Source organism: Poeciliopsis prolifica, unplaced genomic scaffold (assembly GCF_027474105.1).
Source record: "Poeciliopsis prolifica strain line A6 unplaced genomic scaffold, Auburn_PproV2 SCAFFOLD086, whole genome shotgun sequence".
Taxonomy (NCBI): Eukaryota; Metazoa; Chordata; class Actinopteri; order Cyprinodontiformes; family Poeciliidae; genus Poeciliopsis; species Poeciliopsis prolifica.
The window spans coordinates 551510-565138 of record NW_026562461.1 but is presented as its reverse complement, the minus strand read 5'-3'; the positions used below and the strand labels follow the sequence as shown (position 1 = coordinate 565138).

At 36.4% G+C, this 13629-nt stretch overlaps 1 protein-coding gene across 1 annotated transcript; it reads left to right on the top strand.

Moving 5' to 3' along the window:
* Nucleotides 1–5279: 5279 nt before the first annotated feature.
* fgf19 (fibroblast growth factor 19) lies at nt 5280–12789 on the top strand. Its single transcript, XM_055022404.1, has 3 exons — nt 5280–5760; nt 5844–5947; nt 11791–12789. The coding sequence occupies exons 1-3, from the start codon at nt 5550–5552 to the stop codon at nt 12103–12105; spliced, it is 630 nt and encodes a 209-aa protein (XP_054878379.1). The 5' UTR covers nt 5280–5549; the 3' UTR covers nt 12106–12789.
* Nucleotides 12790–13629: the final 840 nt, after the last annotated feature.

Sequence of the window (13629 nt, the reverse complement as noted above, 5' to 3'; positions counted from 1 at the left end):
TCCATGATTTAAATTTTTGTTCTGTTTGGTTCTTATTGAGTTTTGGCTTTAATATATTGATTTTCTTTGGTGAAGAGCTCTGATTGATTGAGCTTGAAATGCCTCCTTTACTTCTTTCTAATCTTTAGGTCCCTCCACTCATATTATTGCTTCCAGTCAAAAGCAACAAGCTGTTAGAATTAAAAGACCATTTGAAGCCTAAATAAATCATTTTAAGCTTTAGTGTAAAGAGCAATTTGCTGCTGTGAAACAGGTCAGTGTCTTAAAAACCAAGCAGCATCATAACAGCTGGAGAAGAGTCAAGTGTGATTGGTGAATTTACGATCCTCACAGCTGCATTGGATCTACTGATCTGAGATGTTTTAGCATCATCCTGTGTTGACAGTGATCTCCAACTGTCGTTCTCAAGTGCCAGAGTCCTGCCGCCTTTAGACGTGTCCCTTGTCCCACACACTGCAATTAAATGGTGAAACTTCCTCCATAGCATGGAGTCAAGCTCCACGGAGCTCTGCTATTGAGCTAATCACAGCCAGGTGTGCTGAAGCAGAGACTCTACAGTCCGGCCCTTCAGGACTTAGCAACATGAGAGACACATAAAAAACAAAATCTTTCCAGCTGCACAGCATGCAGAACCAGAGGGATTCATTTTCTAAACATGCAATGAATCAGAATAAAAGCTGCTCCAACCATCACAAATCTAGACTAATGGAGGTCTTCCCCTTAAAAACATCGAAGAGACATTTTGTTCATGTGTTCTCAGTTCAATCCTGCTTTGTTATATCTACGAAGAAAAGAAATGTTCAAAATCATTTAAAGAACATCTAAATGTAGTCTGCTTTAGACACACACACAATCATACCTCAACATATTTCTTCCTATTTTTTGTCAGAAACTCTGTATTACATACTTTTTAATGTCCACACTCACAGAATTTATACTCAACCACATACAGTCCAGTTATGATATAACACTGTCAGGTTTCATCAATCATACAGAAATGAAACTGTGTGTAAGTAACTGAGTGGCCTGCATTAAATATTTAGCCTCAATCCTGAAGAAGTAATTCTCTTTTACAGGCAGAAACTTCCAGAAGAACCGAATGAGTGAAAGCAGGCCAGGTATGGATGAAGCTCCTTCAGTCCAGGATCCAGGATCCAACAATTTATCTACAGATTGGTTTTACTTATGGAACCATCTAAATATCTGGGCCCAGACTAAAATTCAAAGTCTGCTGCCTGAAGCTTTGTTGGTATTTGTGTTTCACTGTGGCCTTGGCCAGACCAGGACAGGTGTCCACATAGCTTCTGTACATATTTATTTTGGTCCCTACATTTGGCTGCAGCTGAAGCAGGTCACATCACAAGTAAACTTTTTATTTTTACTTGGAAGAAAAAAAATCTTCCTTCAAGCATGAAAGCTAAGACAATGATAGAGATTGTGATTGAAGCAGTATGATGCTCAAGAACATCAGATGAAATTAAAACTAATTCTGAATGTCTCTAAAAAATGATATCTGTGGAGTTTAACTTCATCAGAATACTGGCTGTTTCATGAATGGCATTGAGACTGTTAAAGTTCTTTGCAAGTTGATCAAAAACTCCACATTCCATGGAAAATGACTTATCTATTTAAAAGACCCTTTAAATGACGAAGAAACCTGCTAAGCAATTAGTTCAAGACACTGAATATAATATAACAAAACACATTATATACATAATGGCATTGTTAGAATAACATCATCAGAACACTTTTATTGTTATAAAAGAAATAAAACAATTATAATAGTCTCATAATTATCACATTTAAAACTCACATTAAATGACAGTAATAATTATAGACAAAGATACAAAACTTTTTAAAGTTTGATAATTAATAGCTGCTATGACATATTTATGACAGAAGAGAATACTTGGTTAATGTAACAAAGACATGTTAAACAATGTTAACTTTTTATCAAAAGTGTTATTAGTTACTGAATGACGTTTAATGACAACAGTCATAACTATGATGAAGAAAGGTGCTATGTTATGTTTATGACAGTGTCATGTCAGTCTTGTGCACATCCCTTCAAATAATTACCAGACTTATTCTGGTTTTGTTATCAAATTAAATAACTGTTTAAATGTATCAACCAAAATCAAGAAATTTGAATCATTTTCTGAATAACTCATTTTGTACTGACACTCCTTACTTTACTCCTGTATTTAATTTTGCCCTGCAGCAACTGACTTCTAAAGTTCAGATGTTAAAGTTGGTCTTTAAACGGGATTATGAGAGGAATATTTCCAGTGACAAAAAAAAAAAAAAAAAAAACACAGCTGGATTGCAGTTGTCAGTCCGGGGATCTATAGCTGGATGCATGTGGTGAAATGCATTCTTCTGCTGAGATGAGCACCTGTTGGTATAGGTATTTGGAGTCCAAAGAGTAACCATCACACTGATAATGAGAAAAGCTGGCCTGCCCCAGCAGGTTCTACAGAGAAGTGAGGCAGTCATCGGTGTTTATGTGGAGCTAAAGTTTGATCTGACAAAAGCAACAAACAGAACTTTGTAAATGCCTTCAAAAGGGTTATACTTCCTGGTCTCTCCCATGTGCCACTCACATGCCTTCAGGAGATATTTGCATTGAAGGCTGCCACCTAGTGGCGGAAATTATGCAGAGATTCAAAGCCATAAAGACATGGTAATAAAGCAGGAAAGCTGTTGGACAAGTGAAACAAATAGTTATTGTTTTCTTTAAGAGATATTTTTAAAATATATTATACTGGTGATTGTACATATTCTGGGATTGTATGTTCAGACCACACCAGAACAGTCCTCAGTTCAAGTAAAACTCTAAGACAATACAAACTTAAAGCATGGACAACTGTGGTTTTCTGATTCCCTGGCTGTTCATAGGAAGGAAATAAAAACGCTGCTTCAAGTAAGAAATAAGTCTTAATAAGAAAAACCTGAAACGGAGCCAAGAGGAGAATGAACTACTAGAGCATGTGATGCAGGGAGAAAACACTTTGACTGTCCTGTCTGTCAGGAGGAGCTAACAAACAGCCATGGGTTAAAGGCTGCTTAATGCTTCATATTCCAGTATTTTTTATTTTATTTATTTATTTATTTATTTATTTATTTATTTATTGATAAATACTAACTATTTCATCAGCTGATGCAGCCAAAGTTATTTCTGCACCATAACACAGAGAAGTGCGTTTTCTCAAAGTGGATGAGTCTGACCATATAAAGACCTATTTAATGTGAAGTTTAGAGAAGTGAGCCTACGAGGGCATTTTGGTGAATGGTGATATTTGCTCAGATTATACTTTAACTTGTATGTAAATTGAAGGCAGCACAGCGGAAGTTCAGGCCAGAATGTGATAACAGAGGAAAGAAGCCTGTTGTTGGAGTGTGGAATGACCCAGTCTCAGCACACAGCTTGGATTCCAACCAATCTGTAGACTTTAACCTGTCCACAAATAAAAATGGGCAATTTTACTGCTTTTGAAAGCACTTTGGTACATAATTATGCAATAGGATCCTCAGCAGAAGACACATGGACTCTATAGGCACAGTGCAGCCTGTTCAGAGGCACAAAAACAAGGGACTAGTGATCCACCTATGCAGCCCTTTGCAATAAAAACATCTTCAGATTGCAGGGTCTCATTTCGCTTCGCTCACAATTAGGTAAAAAAGCAAAGTTGAAATGTTAAACTTTTAATTTCAACCATTTGCAAGTGTTTAGAGAGTCCTGCAAAACGTATTTTGACTATTTGAATTCACTCACTAGTCATGGTGAAACATTCAATGTTTTTAGGGGGGATTTTATCTGAAACTCAAACACAAAGTGCTGCATAACTGTAAATTAGGAGGGAAATAGGGATTCATGCCCCTCTGAATCATCTAAGGTCTAATGTCTTTTTGCCCATCCTATCTGCAAAATATCTCAACCAGTTCAATATTATTCAAGCCTTACAACAAATTCAATTTAAATCTGGACTTTAATTGGGCCATTATATTTTTATTTCATCTAAATAAAAATTGCCAGTATGTGATCTCATCTTCTTCATGTTTTCGGTGTTCTTGTCTTTTTCATGGACCTCAGCATTGCTTACATTTGGTAAGTCCGGACTATTCTTTGACTGAAAAACTTTCACAGAAAGTCTTATTCTCGTCCGTTAGCGGATGAAAGAATCCGCTAACAACTGAACTGAAAGAGAAGGTTTTTCAGAGTTTTAAGATTTTGCAGGAAAATTAGAGCTGTCATGATTAAGTTGGTTGTAAGCAGAAAATCATTATAATTCAGAATCATAAGTACTTGGAATGTCAGAGGAATAATCTGTATGATGGAGTTATTGAAATAGAATAACTTATCTATAACATCTAGTCTATTCAGTATACTTGTTTGCTTATCACTGAAGACCCTTCAGGCTCAAAAACTGCACTCATTATGTAAAGGCTTGACCAAAATGCCAAATATCAATTTAAAATTTTTATCTTAAGCTTTAAGCCTTTACATGGACAGTCTGGTTTCTGATTTACTGACTTGAGTGGACTGTAAACCTCCTGTTGTCTGAGGGCATCCAATCAGAACATTTTGTTGGAGATCGTTTCAAGCTGTAGAAACCAGACTGCACATATTCATTCTGCAGCCTTTAGGGAGTCTTGACAACATCCTCTGTTGTTTTATAATTGCTCTCATTTGTGATGTGAATTGTGAAGTGCTGTGCAACGTGTGTGCCTCAGAGTGTCCGCTGTCCTCTGAAGCCCCCTGGAGGAGCAGGCATCACGTCGCTCCATTTGACTGACAGAAATTAGTCACTAATCACTGATAGTTTATTAGAATAATTTACTGGACAGTAAAAGCAAAAAAAAAAAAAATAAAATAAAATAAATAAATAAAAAGAAAAAACATACAACTGTTTAAAATTTACCATAACATTTTTATCAGTATGATTTTTATCTGGCATATGGATAGGTTTAATGGAAGCAGTTTTAGTTACAGCAGAGTTTCTAAAAAAAATCAACCAACTCTACCTATTATGAACAGAAAGAGTTTGCATGTTAAAAACTGGACTGCATGTTAAAAACTCAAAGGTGCATCTTTGTTTACTTATTCTATGAACTTGATCTGAAATATTCAAAATAAAATCAAATATTTTTTAACAATAAAATTAAAATATTATGGGTAAAATTGAGAACTTATGTCAGTTGCAAAAAATGACTTTTAAAAATTTCAGTGTAAAAAATGACGTGTTGAACATGTAGTTGACTGTATTTTAGAATGTATTTACCTTTTTCTGAAGGTTTGTGAATGAGTTCTGAGGCGAGACAGGTTGGCTTTGGGGCTGGTCGGGGGCAGAGCCAGAGCTCACATTCAGTTGGATGACGTGCAGGGGTGTGTTGTGGACTGCTTCTGAGAACTGCCTTTGGGAAAGAGGGTTATCAGGAGCTGATAAGAACTCCATTTAAAAGGGTTGCGTTAGGATGAAACTGATAAACTACTCTACTACCAGCTGAGGAAAGCAGAGGCCCAGGACTGTGCGGGAATTTGACAAACCATGCTGTTGTTTGTGTTCATTCTATGCATTGCTGGTGAACTTTTTACTCTGGGAGTATTTTGCATGCCAATGATGGACCAGGGGCCACATATCACCCATGGCTGGGGCCAGGTTGTCCGGCTCCGGCATCTGTATGCAGCCAAACCAGGCCTGCACCTACTGATCAGTGAGGATGGACAAATCCATGGTTCCGCAGATCAAACTCCTTACAGTAAGTCTAAACAGTTGCACGACCTGTAGCAGCAGCTGATTACAGATCCTGAGGGTTTTCACACGTGAACATTTGAATTGCAGGCCTGCTGGAGATCCAACCTGTTGGCCCTGGACGTGTTGTGATCAGAGGAGTGGCAACCACACGCTTTCTCTGCATGGAGAGCAACGGCAGATTGTACTCAACTGTAAGCACTTCAGTAAAATAGTTGTCAGTCTGTCCATGTGTCTGTCTGTTAGGAATGAATTAAATCACTATAAACAAAATTTTAAATACAGTATTAGCTAAATGAACCGCACAGATAATTATAGATGACAGAAACAGTCAAGGAGAGATGTCAGCAGAGTTTAAAGTGATCCCCTTTTTGGTTGCAATTTCTTGAACTTCAGCTCTGCTATGTCACTCAAATGTCATCTGTGACCCAAGTAGCAACGTGTCCTGAAACTAACTGTCACCCCTATCTGCACTTTTCATTTGACCTTGAGTAACTGCATTGACTCAGTGGAGTTGTGTCTGACTCGACTCAGCCCTCGACCCACTGGCTCTTTCTTTACAAATACTGCCACCAATCACTACCACGATACTTAAAGTAACCTCTGCTGAAATGATTTGTAACATCTATGCCATATTTGGTCACAGTCATGACCCAGGGTCACATTTAGACCATCTTGTTTAAAACTGGGCCATAGGTGACCAAGGTAACTCTTGCCATGGAAACCTAGAAAGGGAAGAGAGAAAGTGTTTTTAAAGGCCATTTTCTAAGTCTTGTCAAATGTTCTTTTTTCTCCAATTTAAAAGTTTGTGCAAGGGGTACAGTGGTGGTCCGGGGCAATACAGGACCACTACTGCGGTGGTAGTCCCAGGTTCAATTCCTGGCCTGGCGACATTTGCAACATGTCTTCCCTGTCTCTCTCATTCCCTTCTTTCCTATCAGACTCTGTTCAAATAAAGGCCACTAGAGTCAAATCAATCTTAAAAAGAGTCTGAGCAAGAAAAGAAACATCTTTACAATATTTTAAAGTTTTTTTTTCTTCATGTGGAACATATTTTTTTCTGTTGGGGAGAATAAAAATATTACAGTGTGCAAAATTTGATCAATTGTGTTTTTCAATAAAGTATTTCTGATGATAAAAAATATATTTTCTTTCATTGCTAAAGCAAAAAATCTTTTTTCTAGAGTTGTGTTTTTTTTCCACTTAAAGCCTGAATGGCATTTGAGAAATATGTTTTCTCGAAGTCTTTCTGTTTCTTGCTTAAGTCCTGAAGGGCTAGTGAAAAATATTTACATGATTCAGAAAATCTTCCAGCACACAGGAAAAGAAAAAAATCTGTTGTTATTTTTACAACAGTAGTGTTCTTTTTTTCTGTGTTGAACTAGAAGGAAAAAAATGAATAAAAATGGCATAAAAATATATAAATTGTAGACCTAGACAATTTTGTTGTGTTTTGGTTGTTTGATGCAGAGATGAAAGCAATATATTTTTACAGTCAGAAAAACTTGATAAAAATATAGAACTCATAAAATTTTGCACATTGTATTTTCTTTTTTATCCTTCAGAAAAAGAATGTTCCACAAAGAGAGAAAATAACTTTAAAATGTTTTAATCATTTTTTTTTATTGCACATGACATTTAAAGTCACAAGAAACTCAAATTTGTTTCAACTTGGAAAATGGGTCTTCTCATTTAAGTGAATTAAAATGCTTTCCAGGAAATTTAACTCAGTGCAATCTAATATAAGTTTAACTCTAACAAAACTGTCATTTTTAAGTTTCTGCACATTTTCTTGATGCTACTTTTACTTCTCCTTCACAAATGAAATTTGTGTTTTTAATCAATGTAATGAAACTTTCCATTTCTTACTTACAGTGCTTGTTTTTCACCACATAAAACATTCAAAGCACAGCTGATCAAGTCAGATACAGTAGCAAACTGTCTGATATATTTAAACTACTAAAATCTCCCAAGGTGCTTGGTCTGTATGTTACAAAGTGCAATCTAACTGTAAGCAGCAACATTTCACTCAATATGGCCAGTTAAAATTTTTATATATACTTCTTATATCAAGTAAATGGTCACTGTTAGGGCACTTTTCCTGTCTACTGTGCAGTTGATGTTGCATTTCAGGTGAAAAGGCAAGAATGTTTGTGTCATAAAATCCTGGCTGCCTAAATCCCTCTGAAGTATCCATTATTTAGCGCCTTTCAAAGCAGCATCACCAGTTCTCATAATAAAGTTTGCTTGAATTGGTTTTATTTGTACTTTTTTACTTTGAGGCTTTTACAGTCTACTGATTCAATTGCAGTTCAACAGCTGAGAGGTGATGACTGGCCTGCCTGAGAAAGAGACTCAGTGTGTGAAACAGAGAAATCTTTAAAAGCAGACAACCGAGGTACTTGCTCAGCAGATCCTGCAGAGCAAGCTACTTCTCAGAAAATATTGTTGAATTTGTTAATTGCTGATTTTGTCCTGAGAAAATGGCCAGGCAAACTATCAGAACCAGGCGACTCCAGCCTCTTTGATGCACTCAGACAATGAAGGAACAGAAGTACAGGTTGTTTGACTGTACACAAAATGAGAAACAAAATGTTTCTATTACTTAAATTAAACACAAAAACAATGTTTTTGTAGTTCTGAATTCAGTGTAAATGGAGGAACAGCTCTTACAACGTCACATTTCGTTTGCCAAGTTGAAAACTAATGACAGAAAGATGAACTTAATATCACACCAAGATACACAATTTGACTCAAACAGTAAATTAAATATATTACGACAATGTTTATTGCAACTTATTTTTTAAAAAATTACCTCTACACTATTTCAGCTAAAATTAAATTACGAAATGTTTGGGATATTTGATCATTCAGATTTTTTGTAGTTTTGATGCTCTTAAACAAAAGAAATTTTATGCCATCCAAGCCTCAATTCATTCGACTTTGATTGTCAATGATTTCAATGTTGGGGTTTTTTTGATACAACTAAATGGGATTATGTGATCTGAGTAAATAATGTCTACCAGTAGGACAGAGTTGAGATCTGTCATCCTGAACTTAAGAACTTAATAAATGGAAGTACTGTATGATAATGTTATGAAAATACATATTTATAGCATTTAATACATTGAACACCTTTTATTTTCAGTCAGTTAAAAAAAAATCCCCACTGAATTAAAAACCAAAAAATATTTATTTTGTTTGCATTAATCAAGAAATGGATGAAGTAGGAAATAAGAATAATGCATGTGGCGTGAAATGAACCGGCAAAGGGAAGCACTGCCACACAACCAGTTTTTACTGATACTTTATCAATTTATATAAAAGTGGTAAAGGTACAGTGTTGGAACATTGACAAATAAAGTTCCAGAGAGATATCTGCCGACCTAAACTGTCCTCTCTCATGTAGTCAATCAGCTTTCATATTTGTAAAACACAACAGACAGTTCATCAACCTTTGTCCAGTACGGCGCAGGGTAGGATGTGTTTGCAAAGTAAAAAGCTTAATGAAAGGCCCTGCAACAGCAATAACAACCTTGGCCTCTGGCTTGCTGTCTTTCGTCAAAGTCAACAACCATCGAAGAACCTAGAGAACCATATGAATGATTTTGTTTCTGCTGTTGTTTCATTTCTATAAAGGGAGCTACTGTCATATATATATATATATATATATATATATATATTATATATATATATATATATATATATATATATATATATATATATATATATATATATATATATATATATATATATATATATACAAAAACATTGTTTTTGTGTTTAATTTAAGTAATAGAAACATTTTGTTTCTCATTTTGTGTACAGTCAAACAACCTGTACTTCTGTTCCTTCATTGTCTGAGTGCATCAAAGAGGCTGGAGTCGCCTGGTTCTGATAGTTTGCCTGGCCATTTTCTCAGGACAAAATCAGCAATTAACAAATTCAACAATATTTTCTGAGAAGTAGCTTGCTCTGCAGTATCTGCAAGATGCGAGAGTGAAAACGTGGATCTGTTGGAATATATATGTGTGTATATATATATATATATATATATATATATTAGATGACATAACACAACTACAGTTAGGGCCAGAAATATTTGGACAGTGACACAGGTTTTGTTATTTTAGCTGTTGACAAAAATATGTTCAGAAATACAATTTATATATAATGGGCTGAAAGTGCACACTCCCAGCTGCAATATGAGAGTTTCCACATCCAAATCGGAGAAAGGGTTTAGGAATCATAGCTCTGTAATGCAGAGCTTCCTCTTTTTCAAGGGACCAAAAGTAATTGGACAATGGACTCCAAAGGCTGCAAGTAACTCAAAAGGCCTTTCCCTCGTTAACCTGTAATCAAGTAAGTAGTTAAAAGGTCTGGGGTTGTTTCCAGGTGTGTGGTTTTACATTTGGAAGCTGTTGCTGTGACCAGACAACATGCGGTCAAAGGAGCTCTCAATTGAGGTGAAGCAGAACATCCTGAGGCTGAAAACAAAGCAAAAATCCATCAGAGAGATAGCAGACATGCTTGGAGTAGCAAAATCAACAGTCGGGTACATTCTGAGGAAAAAGGAATTGACTGGTGAGCTTGGGAACTCAAAAAGGCCGGGCGTCCACTGAAGACAACGGTGGTGGATGATCGCTGCATACTTTCTTTGGTGAAGAAGAACCCGTTCACAACATCAACTGAGGTCCAGAACACTCTCAGAGAAGTAGGTGTATCTGTCTCTAAGTCAACAGTAAAGAGAAGACTCCATGAAAGCAAATACAAAGGGTTCACATGTAGATGCAAACCATTCATCAATTCCAAAAATAGACAGGCCAGAGTTAAATTTGCCCAAAAACACCTCAAGAAGCCAGCCCAGTTCTGGAAAAGTATTCTATGGACAGATGAGACAAAGATCAACCTGTACCAGAATGATGGGAAGAAAAAAGTTTGGAGAAGAAAGGGAACGGCACATGATCCAAGGCACACCACATCCTCTGTAAAACATGGTGGAGGCAACGTGATGGCATGGGCATGCATGGCTTTCAATGGCACTGGGTCACTTGTGTTTATTGATGACATAACAGCAGACAAGAGTAGCCGGATGAATTCTGAAGTGTACCGGGATATACTGTCAGCCCAGATTCAGCCAAATGCTGCAAAGTTGATCGGACGGCGCTTCACAGTACAGATGGATAATGACCCCAAGCATACAGCCAAAACTACCCAGGAGTTCATGAGAGCAAAAAGGTGGAATATTCTGCAATGGCCAAGTCAATCACCAGATCTTAACCCAATTGAGCATGCATTTCACTTGCTCAAATCCAGACTTCAGACGGAAAGACCCACTAACAAGCAAGACCTGAAGGCTGCGGCTGTAAAGGCCTGGGAAAGCATTAAGAAGGAGGAAACCCAGCGTTTGGTGATGTCCATGGGTTCCAGACTTAAGGCAGTGATTGCCTCCAAAGGATTCGCAACAAAATATTGAGAAAAAACTTTTTTGTTTGGGTTATGTTTATATGTCCAATTACTTTTGAGCTCCTAAAATGTGGAGTGTTTGTAAACAAATGTGTACAATTCCTACATTTTCTATCAGATATTTTTGTTCAACCCTTTAAATTAAACGTTACAATCTGCACTTGAATTTTGTTGTAGAGGTTTCATTTCAAATCCAATGCGGTGGCATGCAGAGCCCAACTCACTAAAATTGTGTTACTGTCCAAATATTTCTAGCCCTAACTGTATATATATATATATATATATATATATATATATATATATATATATATATATATATATATATATATATATATATATATATATATATATGTCAACTAAAAATTAAAATGTATAAAAACACAGAAATAAAAAAATAAAATAACTATGAACTTTATTTAATGCAGATCAAGAAAGATCTTGTGAAATCCCAGAATTCCAATTAAATGCATTTCCTAACAGTTCTTTTATGTCAAACAACAAGACATATATTTGGAAGTAAACTCAACATGTGTGGATAAGCTCACATCAGAAAATCTCTGCTCTTTTCCAGCAAACATACAGCAGAGCTGACTGCACCTTCAGAGAACAGATCCAGGCCGACGGTTACAACGTCTACAGCTCTGATGGACACGGGGCCCTCCTCAGTTTGGGAAACAACCAGCAAAGACACAGCGGCTCAGACCATGGTGTTCCAGCTCTGGCCCGCTTTCTTCCCAGGTTAAACACCCTTCAGCAGGCTGTCCCCACAGAGCCGGATGTTCCTGATCAGCTCAGTCCAGAGAAAGTACAAGGGGCTGTGGACATGGTGGGCTCCTTTGGCAAGCTGTCTCATATAATTCACAGTCCCAGCTTCCATAAGAGATGAAGCAGCTCGTCTGAAACAGCTGTGAAGGGATGTGCCCAGGAACACCCAAGCACTACCTCCTGCATGTTGTAAACTCATGGACAGACAGGAGTTGTGACTGGTCAGCACATAGAAATGTTGGTGGCGTGGCTGTCCAGCCGGGGATGCAGAGAGGCATGCTGAGTGGAGCCTGACACCTGGAGGGAGTTCAACCCTCCATCCTGTATTTACACCCACTCAACAAACATGGGATGTGTTCTCAGTTTTCCATCATTCCAAAAGCGTTTTCTACATGAAGAAGTATATTTGCTCTGAAACAGTGACTAAAGTGTTCTGATAAACCGCTGCTTTAGTGGACGACTGGCAAAGGACAAAACTTGCACAACATTCATCTGATAGCTTCAGCGCTATGTGTGATAAGCCGCCCGCTGATATTAGAGAGCCAATGATATATCTGGTGGTTCTTTTGACAAACTGTTTCTATTAACTGCACAGAAGAAAAAATGCATCTTTTGGGTCCTTTCAAAACACCAACAGTTAGTGAGTTCTCCAGACAAATGTATTGTTTTGCAATACTTGTATTTATTTAGTTATTTAAATGTTAGTCTTAAGTTTTAGTGTTTACCTCTATTTGTACTGGATGTGTGCACATGTCCAATAGTGAAAGTGTTTAAACATGTTTTGAAATAAATTGTTGAAATTAAACATTGTAAGCTGAAGTGACAGTACTTTGTGAGATTTACAAAAAACATATCTTTAAATATGTTTAAATAAGAATTTCAAAGCATTTTCACTATATCACAACATTTGATTTTAGATCAAAACCACCAGAATTACAAGTGGTTGAATAAATATTGAACACAATGACAGTACATTTTATTTCTCCTTTTAAGATGAAGTCCAGCCCAGATGCTGACATCAACCAAAGCAATCCAGACATACAAAAAAGATCAAGACAAAGCCAAGTGTTCATTCTTCATGTGTTCATCCATAAGTGTTGAACATATGAGGAAAATTCTAATTAAAAGACCCTCAAGAAGTTAAAAAACCAAATCTGTCATTATTAAATTAATAGCTAATTTAATATTAAGAGAAGGGAAATGAAAATATTTATCTTTGCCCTTCACAAAGTTGTGATGCCACATAAACATAACAGTGTTTTCCCTGCTGCATATCATACCAATGGCAGTGATTACATAGTCCAAAAACATAGAATCATACCAAGTAGTTTTGATGTGTTTCAAGTGAAGATATTTCAGTAAACTTGAAAAAAAAGAATAGTCTAACAAGGAGTTTGTTCTAAATGACTAATTAGCCTTAAAATAAAGGTTAATTAAAACATATATATATATATATATATATATATATATATATATATATATCTTTATCTGGCTTGTAGATCATTTCTATTCTAAAATTTCAAGTCATTGACTCCATTTCTCTTAATAAAGTGAAAATTGTGTCTTATAGAAATGAATCTCCCTGGAGACATTCTCCAATAAGAAGTGAAAGAAGTCTCTGTGGAAAACTGAACCTACATGGTGT